Raw genomic sequence first — 12044 nt, 5'->3', positions numbered from 1 at the left:
ATATAAACAAGTGATATGTCAAAGATGCTCATGAATCAGCCAGGAACATCAGAAAGGTTTCTGGAAGAAGTGACCCTTACACAAACTGCATCTTGAGAGTTTGGCAGGAGCTAGTCAAGTAGAGAAATGAGGCAAATGAACCACTATGAACAAAGACACATTGATACGAACCAGAGGGAATGTGGGGGAGCTAAAAGCACCCCAGTATTAACCAGAGTGAAAATGTGGAAAGCAAGATGAGAAATAAGGGCTAGGAAGAAGCCATATCATTCCCATTTTATAAATAATATTAATCATAGAGGCTAAGCAGGGTTGACCAAGGGCACAAAACTAGTGATTCACAATAAATTTAAGTCCAAATACTTCACTTAGCGGAGTGACCCAATTTTCCTACGTCATTCCTGGTTTATAACTGTTGTCTCTACATCATTATTAATGGGGCCTTCTTTTACTCCATAATGCTCTGATTTAGGGGGATATCTTCACCCTAACTCCTAAGCCACCATGCTATATTTTTCTAGACTGAAGAAAACTAGGGTTTCATTAACTTCTCTTATTCATTAATGAAATTAATTGCTGAAAGAGACAATGCTGATAAAAATAATCATGCATTTGGAAGGGTTTTGGGTATCATCACCTTAACAAATAACCCATTATATACTAGGGATAAACTGTCTTTTATAAAACATTGTCATTACAAGTCAATATGACCTCAATAAAACAATATTACAAAAACATACTGTCATTATTTAAGAAAAGAATCTCAGATGGCAGAAAGAGCAAAAAAGGAAAAGTCGTCATTCTTCTAATTTTAATTTGGTTCAAAGAAACTATGGACTTAAAACTTCAGTTATACCAAAGCCACCAATTCAAACTACCTAAAGAAAGACAGTTAGATCAGCACAACTCTAGTCAACCTCCGCCAAAACAGGTCATTTTTGTTTCCACAAGTCCTTTGAAAAACATATTCCACGTTCTACCCTCCAAAAAATAAAAAGTTGTAGTTACTCTACTGAAAATATTAAAACCTGTAGCAGATTGCTTACTATGGCTCCTCATACTTATTTACTGGCATGTAAAAAACTGAATATGCCAGGGGCTGGCCCCGTGGCCGAGTGGTTGAGTTCGCGCACTCTGCTGCAGGCGGCCCAGTGTTTCGTTGGTTCGGGTCCTGGGCGCGGACATGGCACTACTCATCAAACCATACTGAGGCGGCACCCCACATGCCACAACTAGAAGGACCCACAAGGAAGAATATACAACTACGTACTGGGGGGCTTTGGGGAGAAAAAGGAAAAAATAAAATCTCTAAAAAAAAACCCAAAAAACTGAATATGCCAGATACTTGCTTTTCCCAGCACAGACATGTGCAAAGGACCAAGCTCAGGCCAAGGGAAGTCCCTCCAGGGGGAATCTGCTGCAGTCAGATGGCTCTCCGTGAAGGCTCCCCTCCCTGACACACACACAGTATGGAAAACACGCTTTCTACTCCCCACCTACTTCTTAATTTATTCTTGGGTGTGCATTTGTAAAAACACAATTCAGGAGTTATGGCAAGCATCTTGTGACCAGGAGGGGACAGGCTAAGAAAAAAATCCATATTTGGGAAAGGTATAAAATGAAAAAGACTAAAAGACCCCAGGCCCTTAACGACATCATCAAGCAGCATAATAAAGCTGAATACCCTTCCTCTAAACTATGTATTATCCTTTATAAAACATGCCTTTACTCTTTAGGTCATTTTAAATTTGGTATTATTACCTGCAGCTAAAATCAACCCAACTGACACAATGGGTTATCAATCAAGTCTATGTGAGGAAACTATTCAGGACAATTATTATCTTTTCAAACTCAGAAGCATAACAAAAAAAGGAAATATAAGGATTAAACATCTGAAGAAAGAAGTCAGGTTTTCATTTTCCCAGAAGAGATAAATGAGATAATGGTCAAAAGTCAATACATACTGAGTACGTTCTACGTGCCAGGGACTACGCTGATGAGTTACCTCAGTTAGCCCTCACAACAAACCTAGGAAATATTATGCTTATTCCACAGAGGAAAAAACTGAAGCTTACAAAAGTTAAACAACTTGCCCAAGATCATACCCCTTGAGAGTGATTGAGGAAGCCTTCATAAGCCACATCAAATGACTCCAGAGCCTAACTACCAAGTATTTAAGAACAGCTGAAGATAAATGCACATTAGCTATTTTTCCTATGAAGAAGAGATCTAAGATCTCTGTTGAGCATGAAAAGAAAAGAAAGGAGTAAGGAACTTGAGAGCCATGATTATAATTAGCAACAACCAATATTGTTTTGCAATGGCAAAACCAAATTTTTACACATAATGAAATCAAGGCCCAGAAAGAGAAAACAAATTACCAAAAGATGTAGTGCAGGTTAGTGTTAAAGTTAGTAATAAAAGTGAAGTAACTCAGACCTTCCGATTTCCAGGCCAGAGCACTTTTCATTTCACCAAACACTGCCTCCCCCTTAAACTGATGTACTCTATCTCCAATACACAAGGGGGTAAAAAGTGAAATGTACAAAGAAATAAAACTATGAAGAGAGATTCACAGAGTAGAACCCCCACATTTAATATTTATTAGTTGATAAGTTTTGATGTGAGTAAATAGACAACAAAACTGTTTATGGTGTTAGATACATAGTATTGAGAAAAAAATAATTTACTGAAAAATTATTTTGTCAGGAAATCTATATCTCTGTTAAACGCTTAAAGAATCAGATTTTATGGGAAAGTACTCACCCATTAAAGGTAGTTAAGAATACACTGACTATTTCTCACTGAATTTTCTAAACAACATTTTTAGAAAACAGTCTTACTAAAAACAAGCATATAAATATAGTGACTAACTGAGAACTATGTATCATATTCTCCTTACAGCAAAGTGACCTAATCCAGATTTATCGTTAATTTCCCCTAACAATTCATAATTACATAGGAATAGACTAGATTGCTAAATATTAACCTAAAATCATTTGACAATGCTCTACATGTACTCAAAAGTAAAGGAGACAGCGATGGAGAATGTGTACAAAGACTCATATCAATACAAAGTACCAAAAGCCAAAGGGTGCGGAGACAGAAAGAGGATCTCACACCGAAAAACTCAATATTTGGATTCCCAAGAACCACTTATTCTCTTTCCTGGGAAGAATAATTTTCATGAATTAAGGTAACATAAGAATTCACTCATTTATCTTTAACAGCAATTTCTATAAAATCTCAGGTCTCTAAAGCAGTATTTGGATAAAAGTAGGCTTACTCTGCAATATCGAGATATCCACAGGAAGCAGCTGCATGTAGTGGTATCCAGCCTTCATTATCAGGTTGATTAATATTTGCTCCATTTTCTACCAGAAACTTCACCATATCAACATTGTCATCAATGCAAGCCTAAAAACAAAACAGAGAGCGTGATTAGAAAAAATTTGAATCAACACTCCCAATAATACATCAATAGAATTAAATTGCTACTCTGAAGCTTTTATAACATAAATATTCTCTGTAAATTAGTCTGTGCTATCTTGACCGTACTGCCATAAAAGAGGCCAATGATACTAACTAAATTGTGAAAGTCCTTGCTTACATATACATACAACAGTACTGTACGTGACTAGACTCTTTATGCCAACTCCATGAGGAAAACAAGTACATATTAAAACACAAACAATCAAAACATTATAATTAAGTACCAATAATATCCTCTATAGTAGTAGTTTCCAAAATGTGGTCTGTTGAGGAAAGTGGCATCCTTTCAGGGAGCTGACAGAGTCAAAACCATTTTTCAAAATAATACTAAGATGGTATTTCCCCTCTGCACTGTGTTGACATGTGCACTTCAGGGTGCAAAAGCACTTGTAGTAAAACTGCTTGTGCCTTAGCACAAATCAAGGCGGTGGCAAAAAAACCCTCTACTGACAGTCATTGTATTCACCACTACACACTCACAATTTAAAAAAAAAGCTATCTTTACTTAGGAATGTCCTTGACAGAGAAGTAAAAACTATAAATTTTATTAAATTTTCACCTCTGAACATACAATCTTCTTACATTCTGTGGAGCAAGATAGAAGTATGCATAAAGCATTTCTTCCGAGTACAGTGACTACCCCGAGGAAAAGCCCCTGTGCCACTGAGTCACAAGTTGAACTAGCCATTTTTTCACGGAATATCATTTTTACTTAAATGACAAACTATAGTTAGTCTAACTTGGATTTTTGGCAGAAATTTTCTTGAAAATGAACAAAGTAAGTCTGTCATTTCAAGAAAAACAACTAACAGTATTTGTTGCCAACTATAAATTCAAACATTTCAATTAAAAATGTTGTCTACGTAACATGGATAAAGTATTACTATTTTAAAATGAATACTTGAAATCCTCAGTTTTAACCTCTAGTATTATAAATACTAACTCATACATACCACCCACAGAAACAAAAGCTCTGTGGGGTCCTTCAATAATGGTTAAGAGTATAAAGGGGTCCTGAGACAAAAAAAGTTTGAGAATCACAGCCTATTGTAAATAAGAAGGGAACTTTTATCAACGCTTACTTATAGTGCCAGGTAGTGTGATTGGTGCTTTATCTATTTTACTGATTTATATACATTATCCTCACAAAAAGCCTCATGAGAGCAGGAATTCTGCTGTATCCACAGCACCTTATACAGTTCTTGGCATGTGATAGGGGTTCAATAAATGAATGAATAAATGAGAAAGCTAAGATTCAAAGAGATTAAGTAGCTTGAATAAGCCACACAGGCAGGAAATCACAGAGCTAAGATTCCAACATACACGTTCAGATTCCAAAAAATAAGCTCTTTCCACAGACGTTCCTAGTTTATCAATGCATTTCTCACCTATTTGCCATCTCTGCAACACGGTATCATACACTGTAGGCACTTAATAAATGAAACCAATTTTCCTTTACCTATCACAAAAGCAAAAGAAAATGCTTTCAGTAGCATTCTCTTAGGGAGAAAAAACCCGACAAAGTTAGCGGCAAGAAAAGCACTAAAGACAAAGTATTTTACATCTAAAGTGGATAAGCACTGATGGGGGACCACAGCTTTTGGCTCTAGGCTTTCATTCTGGCTCTGCCACAAATTTTGTGGCCGTGGACAAGTAATTCAATCTTTTTGGACTTTGGTATCTTTATCTTTCAAGGGAAAGGAAGAAGCTGGTGGGTTATCTATCTCTAAAATTTCCTAACATGTTTAGCATTCTTCCGTGTCCACGACGCCTGGAACAAGTTATAAGCAACCTGACGGCAAGGTCCCAAAGTGCCCAGAAAAGTACCTTACACATAGCAGATGGTAAATGAGTACGTAAGTACCATTTACATGGATTTTAAGTATACACTGCTGGGGAAAAGAACTGTGTTTTTCAAGCAGCAGTGGTTAAAGTAAGGGTAGGAGAGATTTGAAAACCACAGGTATCTAATAATAAAAGAAGAAAGGTCAAAATTCTATTATATTAGAAAGTAGTTTATAAAATGTTATTTGAAAATAGCTAAAGAATTACAGTGGCTTGAAATAATATTAGACCTATTTATAAGCTTAATCATTAATTTTCCTTGAGAAAAGGTATTAAATTCTTTTCTCCTTTTCTCTCAACCTCTTTTAATTCCTATAGGCTCCAAAACAGTATTCTGATTTTTTATCATCAACATAAAAATATAAAACTCAATAAATGTATCTAATACAAATATTGTTTTTTAAAAATGGAGAATAATGTCAAGCTAACAAGAAATGATTCTTTATAAAGGGATATGGGAAAATGCTCCAACATATTAAGTTTTAAAAAAAGGATGCAAAACAGTTTGCCTAACATGATTCCAATTTTACTAAAAAATATGTACACAAAAAGACTGGAAGAATATATATTGAAGGTTAATAGTCATTATTGACGATTGTGAGACTATGAATAATTTTATTTTCTTTAAATTTTCCTTTATTTTCAAAATGTTTACAATGAATAGGCAGTGTTTACATAAAAAGAAAATCTAAGACAAATCTTAAATGAAAAACATTAAATCTACTGCTAGCGTAAAGTGTAAAATTCACACAACTTCTTCAGAAAACCATTTGATACTATCTACTAAAGTTACATAGAATTGATAAATGAATGGGGTGGTGTGTACGTGTGTGGGGGGAAGATTCTATTCATATAATAAATCCTATACATCAATGAAAAAAGAACATCAAACAAAAGAACTACTGCTACCTTCAACAACCTGGATGATCCTCACAGACATACAGGTGAGTGAAAAAAGGCAGACACAAAGGATACATGCTGTAGGTTTCCAGGCAAAACTAATCTCTGGTGATAAGGCTCAGAATCATGGTTAAACTTCTGGGAAAATGATGGGAGAGGACACGAGCAAGCTTTCTGGAGGACTGGTAATGTTCCCTATCGTTCTGATTTTTACATAGTTATATACATGTGTAAAAATTCATTGAATGGCACACTTAAAAGCTGTGTATTTTACTATATGTTAATTATACCTAAATTAAAAAGCAAAAAAAGAAAAAATAGGCTACCATTTATTGAAACTCTACTATGTGTTACCTACAGTATAAGACACCTTATTTCTCTAAATTGTATATGTAAAAATATGCCTTCCTTTAATTTCTATCCTCTACCTCCTAAAGCTCCAAATGTCCAATGGAATCTCTCTTTTAACTGGTAATCTTTCAATATTATGAAGACTTCCCGCCCCCAAGAATTCTAACATATTCTTTTTTAGGTTAAATAGTCCTAACTCCTTTAGCTACTCTTCGTATTATATATGCTAAACACTATATATGCCAAAGCCTTAGGAATACAGGGAAGGGAAAAGGTTACATTACATAAGATAGGAGGCTAGTCCATAAATAACAATGATCATATAAGGACATGATAGCAGTGGGTAGAAAGTTCTAAAATATCACTGGAGACATAAAGGGATCTTCTTGTGCCTAAGATAGCCCAAGACTACATAAGATTTGTTCATCTAGCAAGTCAAATAGAAGGAACTTCACTGAGCAAATGCACTGTGATTAAAAAATGCAGGGACTAAAACAAACAGCAAGTCAAGGATCTGTAAGCTATAAAAACAGGGTACGGCCAGGTGGTAAAAAGTCTGAATCTACTGGAGGTAAAAGATCTGAATATAATGCAAAGATGACTGGATTTGATACTATAGGTGGTTTTCAACCCACTTTCTACTCCCACACATCAAGGGAACCTGCTCCACTTGCATCAATAACAGTGGCTCAATTCAGCAGTAGGGGGAAGTAGAAGAAAACATTTTAGAATTTCAAGATGATGATGTCTCTAAAAAGCCTATTCAGAGTTTTTAAGCAGAGGGGTGACATGATCGGATTAGTATTTCAGAAAGATTACTAGAAGCAATATAAAGAGGGAAAAGCCTGAACTGAGCAATAGCAGTTACTCAGCATGGATCTTCAGGAGAAAATGTGCAAAGCTTAATTAGAGATTGTATATGAAGAGTGAGGGACAGGGAGAAGCCATTCATGAAATACCACAGGCTCAAAGAGCAGGCAGGAAAACGAAAGATGATTTTAGCTTTGGATATGCTGAACTTCTAAGTGTCTGTATACCTATGTAGCCACGCATATCCTGTGGCCAACTGGGTATGAAGATCTAGCACTCTGGAAATAAATGAGGGATGAAAAGATCAATTTGGGAATTATCCGCATTAAGGTAATAACTAAAACAATGGGACTTCAAGTCACTTAGGGCAACAATGTAGAGAAGTGATTATGAAAACAGTAAAAGAAGGGTTAAGATTAAATTATGATCAGTATATTCTACTTGGAAGACAAAGATATTTGTGGTATTTTATTCAGTTAGTTAAAGAGACAAAGTTCTCAAGAAGTTCACCATGTAGTACAGAAGACAAATACACAAGCAGATAATTATATCAAAAGCAATCTGATAAACCCAGCTTTAGGGCTGTGCACTGCTCACTGTGGAGGCTCAGAAAAGGAGAAACCAGGGAGGAATAGTTGGTAGTGAGGGAGTATTTCCTGGAGGAGGTTCTACACCTGAGCCTAACACATAAATAGGTGATAAACACTTCCTGGTGCATGAAGATGCAAAATTGCATATGGTGAGGATAAAGGTAAGCAAAATCCAGAATAGATCTTACTTGCCTTATCTTATGAGTAATTCCTTGACATTGAAGATAAAAGAATTTCAGGACAAATGGTTAATTTTTAAAGTTTCGCCATTTTAAGAAGGTGATTGCGTTGGTTCTTTGAAAATATTAACATACAGGAATAGCTATTTCCCAATAAATGAAAGTTGCTGATTTTAATTTAAAATGTTTATGTTTTTAAGTCAGTATAGTGTAAAAAAACACCAACAAAAATACCTAAAGCTGTTTATGTAAAATCTGCTTGCTCCTTTATTTTGTTTACAAATGTAGTAAGTTTTTCAAATGTTTTAATATAAATTAAATGCTAAACACACTGTCACATAATCTACATCATATATGAATCTCAAGTTTGTGGCATAAGTTGTTCAAAGTGTTCTCCTGAACATTTATAAAGCATACACAAGAAACTGGCAAGGCCTGTCCACAATAATATTGTTGCTAAAAGAATCAAAAGCTAACACATGCAGCACATTAAGAGAGACATGACTTGCTGACTTTAAATATTTGACTAAATATGGTCAGTTTATTAAGCCATATATGGAAAGAAACAGAACAATTCAAATATACTTCCAAAATCTTATCTGACACAGTTTATCTTAAGTTTTTCTTGAATACCTAGCCACAGAAATAACCAACAATAAATGGCTGTGTAAAGACACTTTTGTCATTTAATTCCAGGTACAGGTAGCTTTGCCAACTTGAGCTGTAAACTAATTCAACAAACTAGTTCAAGTACATAAAACATCTGTTTTTATTCAAAAGGGAGTGTAGTTATTTTTCTCAGCAAGTTAGCTCAAGGAGAAGCTTTGTTTCCCTTTGTTCAACGTTTTAAGGAAAAGGTCGAGAAGCCTAACAACAAAGAATGAATAAAGGAGCTATAAACTTGGCTCAAAGTAGACAGTCCATACGTTAATGAGAGGTTTTTGGGTGGGGCACGTGTAGCTTGAAAAATCATGAAATTTCATTCCAAGAAGAGAGAAAAACAAATGTGTTGAACAACTATATAATTCGATTGAGTAAAATCACAATTACAACATTAGTAGCATTTGAACTAAATTCTAACGCTGTTATATTCCTTTCCATGAAAGCGGTTTTGTTAAAAGTACAGACTCTAGAGCCAGACTGTCTAGGATTGATCCAGTTTTGCCACTTACTGGCCGGATGTCACTGGGTAAATTACTTAACATCCTGTGTGCCATAGTTTGCTCTGGAAAATGAAGATAATAATACCCACCTCGAAAGTTTACTATGAGAAGTATATGAATTAATATATAAAGCACTTAAGAATAGTACCTGTCAAATAGTAAGTGCTGTTATGTTTATATCAATTCATAATCCATGGGCTAAATCATACCTATTTGAATTTTTCTCCATAAATTACATAACAAAATTAAATGATGGGGAGTTGTCACATATTCCTTTTAGTACCACTTTTTGTAGAAGTCTCATCCACCAGTGATTTCTAAGATGACTACATTTTAAAAGATGCACTAAGAAAAATCTTAGAGATTTCCAAATCTCCTTCAAACAAATTTTCGTACATTAAAGTTTTACATAAGCTCATTCATGCAAATTATATACAATGCAGGAGAGTAATTCAAAAGAAAAGATTTAGGTGTACAAATGAAATTATAGCAACTTAGATGAAAATGTAATTTTAGTCAATTAGTTGAAATGCTTACAATTTGCGCCCAATCATTAGTAACACAGTTAATTATTGATCAGTAATAGACAAACTAATTTGAATACAGAAATTCTCTAAATCAATTTCTACTTCCTTGAAGCAACTCTTTATGACTCTTAGTAATGAAAACTCAGTTCGCTCAAATGGTGGGAGAAATTTGTAGATATGTTAGAAAAGAGTCCATGCCCTAAGCATTCAGAGTAACATAGATGTCAGTGAACATGCTCAAAGAAGAACTGAACTGGAGACATCCAACCAAGTTTTCGTTCTATTTTAAAGAAAACTAAATTTGGACATATCAAAGGAGGAATTATAGGTGTGGTTTATACAAGAAAAACAATGAAGAATTCCAAGCAGCACTCTCATACTTAAAAAAAAATAAACACTTTGGTCTTGCATTAAGACTGGCAAATAAATGAGCATTTATAATCTTAGGAGGTCATCTATTATACATATTTTTTGATGATGCAGAATTTATTTTTTTACCATTATCTGAATTTGTCTTTGAATAGAGCAGCTTCATTTATTTACATTTGGCTTTGTTTCCAGCTTTATTGTGGCATGATTTACAAATAAAAATTGTACATAATTAGGTTATATGATGTGATTTTTGAAACTTATACAATGTGATGATTTAATATACACATACATTGTGAAATGATTACATCAAGTTAACACATCCGTCACCTCACATAGTTACCTTTTTGTGTATGTGTGTGGTGAGAACACTTAAGATCTACTCTCTTAAATTTCAAGTATTCAATATGGTATTATTATCTATAATCACAGTGCTGTTCACCAGATTCTTCAGAACTTATTCATCTTATAACAGAAAGTTTGAATCCTTGGCCAACAACTCCTCATTTCCCCCATACTCCAGCCCTGGCAACCATGGTTCTAGTCTCTGGTTCAATGAGTTTGAATTTTTTAGATTCCACATATAAGTGAGATCATATGGTATTTGTCTTTCTATGTCTGGCTTATTTCACTTAGCATAATGTCTTCCAGGTTCCATGTTGTTGCAAATGGCAAGCTTTCTTTGTTTTTTTATGGCTGAATAATATTCCAGAGTGTGTGTGTGTGTGTGTGTGTGTGTGTGTGTGTGTGTGTGTACAGAAGTATATAATTATATATATCACATTTTCTTTATCCGTGCATTTGTTGATGGACTTAGATTGTTTCCATATCTTGGTTATTGTGAATAATGCTGCAATGAACGTGACAAGTAGATATCTCTCTAAGATAGTGATTTCATCTCCTTTGGATACACATCCAGAAGTGAGATTGCTGGATCATATGGCAGTTTGAGTTTTAAGTTTTTGAGGAATCGCCATACTGTCTTCCATAGAGGCCATGCCAATTTTCATTTCCACCAACACTGTTTAATGCACTGTATGATGCATCTTGAGTTAATTTTTGTGTATAGTATAAGGGTCCGATTTCATTCTTTTGCAAATGGACATTCAGTTTTCTCAACATCATTTGTGAAGAGACTATCCTTTTCCCATTGAGTATTCTTGGTGCCCCTGTCAAAGATTAGTTGATCATCTATGTGTGGACTTCCTTCTAGGTTCTCAACTTTGTTCCATTGTTCTATATGCCTGTTTTTATGGCAGTACCATACTGTTTTGATTACTGTAGCTTTGTAACATAGTTTGAAATCAGGAAGTGTGATCCTTCTAACTTTCTTATTCTTTCTTAACATCACTTTGGCAGATATTTCCAGATGCACTCCTAAATATTTCATTGTACATCTGTCTCTTTTTTTATTAAGGTAAAATTGGTATATAACATTATATAAGTTTCAGGTGTATAACATTCTAATTTATGCACTACAAAATCACCACCAAAATTCTAGTTACCATCCATCACCATACAATTGATTCCCTTCACTCATTTCACTGACCACTCACCTCCTTCCCCTCTGGTAACTACCAATCTGTTCTCTGTATCTATGAGTTTGTTTTTGTTTTGTTTGCTTGCTTGTTTTGTTTTTTCAGGTTCCACATATGAGTAAAATCACACAGTATTTGTCTTTCTTCATCTGACTTATTTCACTTAGGATAATACCCTCACAGTCCATCCACGTTGTCTCAAATGGAAAGATTTCATTCCTTTTTATGGCTCAGTAGCATTCCACTGCATATATGTACCATATCTTCTTTACCCATTCAT

The 12044-nt window shown here is 34.7% G+C and overlaps 1 protein-coding gene across 17 annotated transcripts in view; it reads right to left on the bottom strand.

Moving 5' to 3' along the window:
- The window catches only part of PPP1R12A (protein phosphatase 1 regulatory subunit 12A), a 152494-nt gene that overhangs the window by 101259 nt on the left and 39191 nt on the right, over positions 1 to 12044 (bottom strand). For all 17 annotated transcript variants that reach the window (XM_070507253.1, XM_070507249.1, XM_070507251.1 and 14 more), the window contains exon 2: positions 3287 to 3417. In XM_070507253.1, the coding sequence (XP_070363354.1) occupies positions 3287 to 3417 (131 nt within the window). The remainder of the gene's footprint in view (positions 1 to 3286; positions 3418 to 12044) is intronic.

This window comes from Equus asinus, chromosome 4 (genome assembly GCF_041296235.1).
Source record: "Equus asinus isolate D_3611 breed Donkey chromosome 4, EquAss-T2T_v2, whole genome shotgun sequence".
NCBI lineage: Eukaryota > Metazoa > Chordata > Mammalia > Perissodactyla > Equidae > Equus > Equus asinus.
The sequence above is the reverse complement of the archived record's forward strand: the minus strand, read 5'-3'. Positions and strand labels throughout refer to the sequence as shown.